Genomic DNA, 10,161 nt, shown 5'->3' on the forward strand with positions numbered 1-10,161 from the left:
GGTGGAGTTCACAAATTATTCCCTCACAACTTCTTTTAATGTATTGCATCTCAGGTTGTGAAAGCCCGACCTCCAAATCTTTTTATTAACATCAATCTTTTAGTCGTGTCAAAGCCCGACCTCCAAATCTTTTTATAATTTTTTGAAGTGTCTTAGCTTGAACAAAGTGTAATGCGTTGCAAAAGCTATGGTTAAACTAATTATCCAATCGGACTTTAAGCATTTCGTTGATTGTCACCGTTCATGTGTGTGGAAGGGAATGCATAAAGAGATGTGAAAAATTGAAATTTCGTCGAATGTTCTTTCAAGCCTGGATGAAGCTTTTAGACCAGAAAGTACAAAAGAAATCCCACCAATGCCATGTTAAATTTAATTAGAATGGTTGACAGTTTGAAGAAAGCATCAATATATGCTCCCTGGTTTTATCAAGCATATTAACATAAAAATACAAGCGACTGAAGATTTTGCGGCACAACCAGTTCATCAATCTCTGTTTATTCTTATTCTTGTTCTTTGTTTTCCATACTGTTAAAGACGAGTCTACATGAATGAACAACAACTCGAGTGTACGGGGGCTCTCATAATCCAAATTTGTGATATCATACACACGCAATTAATTTGAGACACTATAAATCAATAAAAACATGAATTATATTATACTATTTATCAATGTCAATTCTCTTCATACAATAAAAAATAATCACAATTCTTTACCCAGTAATGGTTAGACGAGGGTTATTTTTTTAAAAGAGAGAGATCATAGTTTTAGGGTAAAAGGTGTAAAACTTTTGCGAACTACTTACTAGTCAAAGATCTATGAAAAAAATAAAAAAGTGTTAAAAGTGTTATAATAGTTAGATTATGTTTTTTTTTTCCTTCAATTTTAAAAGTTAAGATACGAGAATCATGTGCATCTCATGTTCAATCTAAACAGTTGTCCTCACATCAGAAGTGTTGTCACTCCACGGAAGGGGGGAAGAAAAAAAAGAAAAAAAGAAAAAAAGAGAGGCAAACGGGCATTCCATTTTGAGAATTAATGAACCATGAAATAAATCTAATTCCTTGATCGCAAGAACATGATTCTAAAAACTGGCCAGTTCAAAATAGGCGTCCAAACCCAATTCCATATAAGAAGCCAGTCCTCGGCAATACAGCAACAACCCAAGCCTGTTTACATGTCATCATCATCAACTAAATTTACCGATTTCCATCTTCTTCTTGATTGCCTTCTGACCATGATATATAAATGAATCCAGTATGCCAGAAACAGTGAAAACACCTGGAGTATAAGAATAGTCAACCATTATTAACACACCTAATCATGAAATATATCAATATAAATGCACAAAAATATAAAAAATGCAAACGAACATTGCTTTTCTTTTCCTATACCAATCCTTAGATTCTATCAAACCTATAACGCAAGTTATGAAAAAGACCAACACAAGTAAAAGGGAGCATCTATTGGATTTTTTAGAAGAAATATAGTATTACCTCCAACTATGGCACACACATTTGTTAGGAAGTGCAAGAACGAAACGTGTTCTTCTGTGAAAGTCACCTGCAAAATGCAAATCAGATGCAATCACTGGACCAAAAAACCTCTGTAGTGAAAAAAATTCAGTGACTTGCGCTAACTCTTGAGCTTGTTTAGTAGGCTAGAAAAAGGCCTACCTTTATTGGAGAAAGGTCATAAAAGAAGAAAACTCCTGGAAGGGACTGAAGGCGACCTATGTCTGTGCCCCTAAAATGCTCAGTCACAGAAAACTGGAAAAAAGAATTAAAACTTGTTATATCACTTTAGATGATTTGAGACAACATATCAATGAACACTTATTGGATTGCGATCACACCTGATTTGACTGGATAGTGTGTCCACTCACATCTGTGTATACAGTAGGTACTACCTGCAAAATAAAGAGCCCGTTTGGGTAAAATGCTCGAGAACTGATTGCATTTCCTTAATTATTACCACTAGAAAGGAGAGGTGACAAAAAGAAACAGGAGAGGCATTTGTCCTGAAGAATAACCTTGATGAAATACTGGTACATCCCACTTGGTGTTTCTTGTGTCCATTGTACACTGAAAATTACAAAAATGAGTTTGACATTCCAGCATATACAATTTAATACACAGGAAAGAGGATAAACAAGTCAATCTTCAAGCCCAACAAATGGGTAGATGAAACCAGGATGCATGGAGAAAATTACCCATCAAGAGGATTAACAACACCGGGAAAATATTCTCCGAAAGTCAGCCTATTAATCTTGTGAGTTATCTGTATTACATTGTTCACATTAATCAGATGGTTTGTTTAACATAGCATGATGAGTAATTAAGAAGTGATTGATAAGTTCATATTCCTTGGCAGACACAAGTTCAGTAATTGATATTCAACAGAGATGGCCAGAAGAAGTAGAATCATGGTTTACATTAAAACTATCCTTCTGAAATGCCAGCAGATCATGTACATGAACACCAGATTGCTGAAAACTCTTCCCAGGTGCAAAATGAAAATTTCCAGCCACCTTATTAACTTCTAAGAATCCATAAATGTTGCATCCTTCACCCTCTTCATCTTTAATCTTTTGGAGAAATCCCTCTCTTTTGCACTGAATGTTACATGTAAATCAGAAAACAAAACCATAATTAGAAAAAATGAAAATATTTTTGTTGTAATTTGTTATTCAAGGCGAGCAGATGCTAAGATTTTAGATTGATGCACCACCAGAAGTCATCAGTTCACATATGGAATGAGAAATCTCAAGACAGACAAACACAAGACAACATTCAGACACGCAACTGCACAACACAAAAACATAGCCTGTAGCTCAAACTTGGAAGTATTCCCAGGCAACACCAGTACCCCAAATTCATAGTTGACTGTATTGAATATTTTCAGAGCATCGAGAGATGAATTTTCTATCATGTTAGTGGTGTTGCAGCTAATAATTGTGCAGGAATCGCCTAATACAATACTACTATTCATTATCCCAAAAGGAGGGACAAAGGGAGACGGTAACCTAAATGTTAATTTTTCTTGGTTACAGGTACAAAGTAAACAACGGCAGGAAAGGCCAACAACGAAGCATTAGCAATATTGCCAATTAAGATACTGATCAGAGAATCATAAAGTTAACATATGCAAGAGTCTTAACCACATTCATCCAGTCTGTTCTAGCAAATTGAATCTAGAACTCCAATAAATAATGACACAATAAAGTACCTGGTCCATTAAATCTGGATTTGTCACAGCCCAACCTTTCTTTCGATATGCTTCACGAACTTCCTCACAAGAATTACAGCAGTCTTCATCTGACTGCAATACAAAAGGAGATATAATAGGGAGTAAAACTATGGGTTAGATAAAAAATATAATAGACATGTGACTGCTCCTAGTTGCAAGGATATGAATTCTGATTTTATCCAAAAGGAACTAGAAAGACAAAATACAGGCTGCAACAAAGAAAATAACACATTAGATAAATAATGGAGAAACTAAGGTCTGCCAGTTGCACAATAAAATCAGAAGCAGCTAAATAATTATTACTAGAAGCAGCAAGTTCTATAAGATGCACTTAGCCAACAAACATGATACAAGAAAAACCTCTGGAAAAGCATCGAGTGAAAAAGCATTCCAGAAAGTAAACATGTCCAGGCGAACAAAAATATTGAGTTCTGAGTAGATTGTCCCACATGTATGCAGTTTAATAATAAAAATGAGATGAGACAGTTATTTCTTCGCATTGATGCTAGACAAACTTACCGCTTCCGCACCATAACAGGAGCCACAGTATGTCTCATTGTGCTCAAGCCTGCCACCATGCCTCTGCAAAGGCTTTTCAATCTGTGCCCAGCACGAAGAGTCAAACAAGTGATGAGGGGGAAGGGGAGGGGATGGGGTACAAGTTGTTTAGAGTCCAAGAATGATATTGTCAACAGTGGAGTAAAGAAAGAAATAGCCAAATTGCACTTAGAAAAACAACAGAGAATTATAAACATTGCTTGGAGATCAAGGAGATGAAGGAGAAAAAGCTCCTCTGAAAGAAAGCACAGCCTAACATTTCTATTTTTCTACCCTGGCTTGTACAATACGATTAGATCCAACTAAGCTCCACAAAGCCACAAGGATAAAATAAAACACTTACAATCAACCATCTATATCTCTGACAAAGGACACCGATGTCAGATAGTCAAGCTTACAGTGAGCCAATAGCAAAACAGAGCCCCCCTTGAATGATACCATGCCTTAACTTCTATCATGTTATGCATGCTTTTTTTTTTGTGTGTCAAGCAATACATGCTTTCAGCAGACAGGATTGGTTCTTTTCATTGGTAATTTATTTTCATTTTTAAACCCTAGCTCGGCTCGTCAAATGACTCAGAAAAACAAGATAGATTCTCTTCTACCATTCACATCAGTCATAGCACAAATTAACATAACCCTAAAACAAGCAGATATGAGCTTTGAGTAGACAAAATACTGCTGATTACGTGATGAATTCACACAAAAATTAGCACTCCAAAAAAAATCAAATATAATTGCTCAAACTCAGTTCAATTCACAGATCACACACAATGGTTTTTTTAACATAGAAAGTTTAAGCGAAACTGAATACCAACCTTAGGGGCACCAATTCCATCTTGCCGTGCTTCTATTACATTTCCATGAAAATCTAGTCTTTTCTTAATTATATCATGTTTCTGCAAGGCATAAAAAACAGAAAATTAAAAACTTGGGAAACAACCAGGTCAAGAGCATGAAGCGAAGCATATGTATGCAAGTGTGTGTGTGTAGGGTGAGGTCTTATGGTACATACTACATCAAGATGTTGCTCTCCACTAATATCCATGGCATCAAGGCTAAGAATAGAGCACGGAAGAGCGGGGAACGTGACATCAAACTGCAGTTTCAAGCATCACATGAATCAATTACTAAAGCAATTCATCCAAGCAAGCGTATTAGGACCAATTGATACACATTGAAAAAGAACATTACATTGATACGTAGAGTTTCTCCTCTCGAAGTATCCACCACTAGTTTGGTTTCAGTTACCGCATGAAGATATAATCCTGCAAAAATAAATCTAACAAAAATAAGAACACCAATAAACACAAACAGTACAAAATTTGAAAATAAAATAAAATAAATCCAACAAAAATCTAAACCCCATCCCATCAATTTCTCAAAAACAAATCATCAAAGCTACCATACTCAATGACGAATAATAAGCGTAAATAAAAAAAAAGAGCAAAAATAGTAAACATACGGAGCTCGGAGAAGAAGAGGAGAAACATAACGATAGAGGAAGCGAGAGTGATAACACCACCGGAAAGCGTACGGCTGTAGAAATCCTCGTTGATTTTTGGATACGCATCCAAATTCCTTAGCTTGCTCATTAACCCCTCCATTTTCTCGATAATTAGATCGATACTTCCTTTTGTTTTTCTTATTCGCAACCTAATCTACGGGTTTTTTTCTATACAAACCCAAGATTTCATTTATTTAGGTATAAGGAGAAGGTGCAAATCTAAATTATGAGCTGCTTAGACGCACCTCGCCTCTTCGATCTTATTGGTTTATTAGGGAGGCGTTGAAGGATTTTTGAGATCTCTCTCTTGTTTCCTTTCTGGTCTTTTCCCTTTCCTTCAACTTTCACCGATACGGATACGTATGTCCCGCGGGCGGTAATTACGCTCTACGGATAAGTGTACTTCTTTCTACATGCATCCATTTTTTTCGTCTTTGTTTTTTCTTTTTTCTTTTTTTTTGTCTTTCACGTCTAATTGGGTGTTTGACAACGTGAAAATGTGTGAAAATATATCAAATTAATATATATTATAAAAGTGCATTGGAATTATAAAAAAATTTAAAAAGAATTTTGAAATATAAAAACTACTATAATACAACATTAAAACACCTTCTAATTATTATTTTTTTGACCATATTTTTAAATATTTTTTTATTTTATAAATTTTCCTCATGCCATTCAAGTTTTTCTTTTTAAAAAAACAAGAATTCATTGAAGTGAAATCCAAGTCATCTAGTTCATTTTTCATATCATTAGTGTTATATTTTTTTACTAAAAAAACCCACTTGTTGATACTAACTAGAAAACTAACACTACAGGTGATGGCAGAGGAAGATAAAATTTGATGTTTATGGATATAATTTGTTAGATTTGAGTTTATAATTATATCAATTTAATTTTTGATATTTTACAATTTATAAATCTAATTTATTTAACTTTTTTAGAGCTTGAATAATTAAATATATCAAGTTAGTTTAATTTTTTTATTAATATTATAAATTTTTATAAATTAAATTTATATTGCTACCTTTCATGAATTCATAGATAGATATATAAAATAGGCTATAAGTGTCATCATATCTTTGCCGTATAATAATATTTCTTACCATGTGCAACTATTAAATTCTAATTACCACTTTTTTTCTCTCTAATAAAAATATAAAGTTCTATTTTTTCTATGTTAAATAAATTTAACAAAAAAGTTCACCGATAAAAATTTTAAAGTTAAAATATTTTTATATAAAATAAAAATAATTTACAAACTATTAAATATAAAAAACAAAATAAATTTAAGAAATACAAGTTAGGTTGAATTTATCAAGTTTTAAAAATTTTAACCCATGATATTATTTTTTTAATTTATTATTTCTTATAATATCTATTTTATAAAACTTTGACCGGATGAGCCGAATTACAAATATTAAATAAGCCGGTTTCTTAAACACCCCAGGCCCTGTGCAGCAACAATCGTAATTAATCTACCTAATACGTAACGTTTACTTTCTACCATCAAGTAAGTAGTCTTCTAATTCATCTTCTATGTACTTATTATGTATACGGTAAAGAGGAGCCGTAAGTAATAGACATGTTTGGAGGCGTGGTTGTTGAATCTTGGTGACGCAAAAACCGAGGCCCACAAAGAGGTTTGTTTGTATTCAGTTTAGAGGATTTTGAGTATGGAATAACGAAGGAGATGGAGGCCCATAGAAAGGCACAGAGATTTGGGCAGTGAACTGTGATCTGCAAGTGGCATAATTAGATGACTCCTGAGAGAATCTATTAGGTCAAAATTCTCGAGAAATGGTATGCTTCTTTCGACAATTTCCCAGATCTGTTCAAATGGCTTGCTTACTTGACCATGCGGCAGTGATTCTATAATTAGATAACAAGCTTCATAGTGGAAATTGATTTTCCATATTCAGTAGAACGACTGCCGCGAAAAACGCTCCAAAGCCGGTCAAAGCATCCCTGCCCGATGATTCACGGAGATCTACTGGCTTTCCTGTAGCAACAACTGGCGACTGCCCGTGAAACTTTGAATTCCCATTCAGAATTAACAAAAACGCTAAAAACCGTGGGAGTTTTACTGCAGCTCGAGACCTGTAACAGTGAAATTACCATGTTTTTCTTGAGTGGAAAAACATGAAGCTTTGAGGGTGGAGATGCTGGTGGTGTTCACGTTTCTTTAAATTTTTCAGCATGTTAAAAATATATTTTTTCCCTTAAATTTTAAAAAATTTAAAATTATTGATCAAAAATTTATTTAAATTTTTATAAGCTTTTTAATAATAAAAATACTTATTTGCACTCAAGATAAAAAAAATTATTAAATTATTGAATAAGAGTTTTTTTAGGTTTTCTAATATCCATGTACATTAATCGTATTTAATTAAAAAAAATAAAAAAAAGTTTTACACATAACAGTATTTTTATATCTTTACAAAGGTATTTTAGTAATGATGGACATTTTGATATTGTTTTTAAATTTTTTAATGAGTAAAGATATTGGTATATGTTTAACATATCTAAACGAGTGAGTAATATTTGTATTATTTAAGCTATATATATGATGTTACTTAATGATCAAAATAGACATTGGATCATTTTCTTAGATGTGACACCATATTTTTTTTAAGTGAAGTAACATGTTGCAGCTTATAGTAGTTGAGTTGTCACTAATACTTGAATTTTTTTCTCTATCTTAAGAGATAATATACAACATTGTGCTATTTTTTAATGTTTCAATTTTGATCATTTTTTTTTAATTTTTAATTTTTTTTTATTTATAGAAGTATTTTTTTCTTTTCAACTTAGTTTTTCAATTACAATTTCTTATATGTTTTTTTTTAATTTTCGTCCTCATTTTTTTTTAATTTTTAATTTGTTCTTATTCTTTTTATAGAAGTTTTTTTCAATTTAGTCCTTCAATTACAATTTCTCATATGTTTTTCATTTCAGTCCTCATTTTTTTAATTTTTTTTCTTGGCACTTTTGTTGAAGTTTTTTTAACTTTTAATTTTATCATTCAATTAAATTTTATTGTTTTATTTATTTTTTAATTTCACCCTCATTTTATGTTTTGAATTTTTTAATGTAAAAAACACATTAAAACAACTTTCATCCCTATTATTTTTATTTTGTTTTAAAACCCAAGTGAAACACAGGTTAAATGGCTACTCTATGCCATTGTGAATTAATCCTAATGTCTGGGGCAGGAACATCCCTGTGAGTTCCGATAAGGTAACATGTTTCTTTCTTCTTTCTTGTTCACAACCAATCCCACCTTTTACTTCAACTGTAATCATGGTCTGAACAGGAAAAAATTACCTCTCCACGTGTGCCCATTTCAGAAGAGGAAAATTTTTTGTGCGGCAGTTGACCAGGGTTTACCCCCACGCCCCTCTGTTTTTGTGTGCGCATAGCTGCTGCTGCTTCTTCTTCTTCTTTTTTTCCCTACACAGCCTCCATGCTTATTGCTATTTGCTAATATCTTTTAATTAACTTGCACATACCATTCAATAATTTTCCATTCATTCGATGCTTTAAAAACAAGTTTGGAGCAGTAGGTTTTGGTGGACCAAAGGCTACGACTGGGAGGTCTGTGCCCTTTTTTTATATAACGTTTGAATATTGAAATTATTTATTTATTTATTATATGAACATTCTATAGAACTTGATTATATATTGACCATCTTGACTGTTGTTCCACATAAGCCATAAGATGCTTTGGTGATTTAAATTTTCCATAATGATTGGTAGTCTTTTCTTTAACAACCTTCACTTTTTTATTAGACATGGTCTGTGAATTATTTCTCAATGGTTATGGAACTTAAAATAATTTTTAAAGATTGTAGGGCTTAAAATATCGTTTTTTTTAATAATTACATATCTGAAAAAACTGTTTTTCAATGGTTGTGGATTTTGAAGACCTTAACGATTTTAGAGCTCAAATAGTGTTTCCTAATGGTTATAGAGCTCATAGAGTCATTTCTCAATGATTTTTTTTAATAATTACATATATAAAAGAACCGTTTCTCAATGGTTGTGGATTTTGAAGACCTTAACAATTTTAGAGCTCAAATAGTGTTTCCTAATGGTAATAGAGCTCATAGAGTTGTTTCTCAATGATCGTGGAGCCTAAAGAGTTGTTTATTAATGGTTGTGCAACTTAGAGATCCATTTCTCAAAGGTTGTTGTACATTTGATGAATCATAAAGACTGGTGACTCTCAAAGGTTGTTGTACATTTGATGAATCGTAAAGACTGGTGACTCCCAACCTCCTATCAAATATGAGAGGAGCATGTTTTTTCTGTGTCTTTAATCCATGTATGCTCTCAAATCTTTTTTTTTCCTTTTTTTTCTTTGTATTTTTTGTTGTTGTAAATATCATTAGACTTGTAATATTGCTACTTACGCTTTTATGTTATGATTGTGTTATTAGGTTATATTTTTTTCCCACCACGCAAACAATCAAATAGGTCAAGATAATTTTTAGGGGTTGTCAATTGTGTGGTGTCGTGACAATCATCCTTCTTAAGTGGGATTATCAAGAAAGATATGGGTGAAAAGAGGAGAATGAGAGTTGTCACCTAATATTTTGGTCACTAAAAACCCTTATAGTCTACTAGAGTTTAGGTAAGGATATTGATTGTGCAAAGGGAAGATGTGTCACCCCAATGCAGTTTATCTATTGTAAGTTGCTTTGTTGTTTGTTTTAAGTCTTGTTTTTTCATACGACCAAATGATTGATGTCTTCTCCCAAATGTAAGAGTATTAAAGTAATGAATAACCTGGTAAGACCAGGGTCGAACCATATAGAGGTTAACTATACAAATTATTAATGCTAAG

General features: G+C 32.7%; 1 protein-coding gene across 1 annotated transcript; it reads right to left on the minus strand.

Moving 5' to 3' along the window:
* Window positions 1-1,004: 1,004 nt before the first annotated feature.
* On the minus strand, window positions 1,005-5,665 carry LOC105117542 (endoplasmic reticulum-Golgi intermediate compartment protein 3-like). Its single transcript, XM_011015238.1, has 13 exons — window positions 5,271-5,665; window positions 5,000-5,073; window positions 4,821-4,904; window positions 4,624-4,704; window positions 3,767-3,847; window positions 3,227-3,319; window positions 2,433-2,612; window positions 2,211-2,278; window positions 2,031-2,082; window positions 1,854-1,907; window positions 1,675-1,767; window positions 1,495-1,561; window positions 1,005-1,279 (listed from the first exon to the last, which is right to left on the minus strand). The coding sequence occupies exons 1-13, from the start codon at window positions 5,410-5,412 to the stop codon at window positions 1,188-1,190; spliced, it is 1,161 nt and encodes a 386-aa protein (XP_011013540.1). The 5' UTR covers window positions 5,413-5,665; the 3' UTR covers window positions 1,005-1,187.
* Between the last annotated feature and the right edge of the window lie 4,496 nt (window positions 5,666-10,161).

The sequence above is a fragment of the Populus euphratica genome, unplaced genomic scaffold (assembly GCF_000495115.2).
Source record: "Populus euphratica unplaced genomic scaffold, PopEup_1.0 scaffold1402.1, whole genome shotgun sequence".
Classification (NCBI taxonomy): domain Eukaryota; kingdom Viridiplantae; phylum Streptophyta; class Magnoliopsida; order Malpighiales; family Salicaceae; genus Populus; species Populus euphratica.

Excerpts from the sequence above, each read along its gene's own strand:
- LOC105117542 (XM_011015238.1), bottom strand. The coding sequence starts at position 5,412 with ATGGAGGGGTTAATGAGCAAGCTAAGGAATTTGGATGCGTATCCAAAA. Across the intron at positions 3,848-4,623 it reads ATGGAATTGGTGCCCCTAAG|ATTGAAAAGCCTTTGCAGAG; the intron begins GTTGGTATTCAG and ends TGCTGGGCACAG. Across the intron at positions 2,083-2,210 it reads GTTGTTAATCCTCTTGATGG|TGTACAATGGACACAAGAAA; the intron begins GTAATTTTCTCC and ends TGTAATTTTCAG.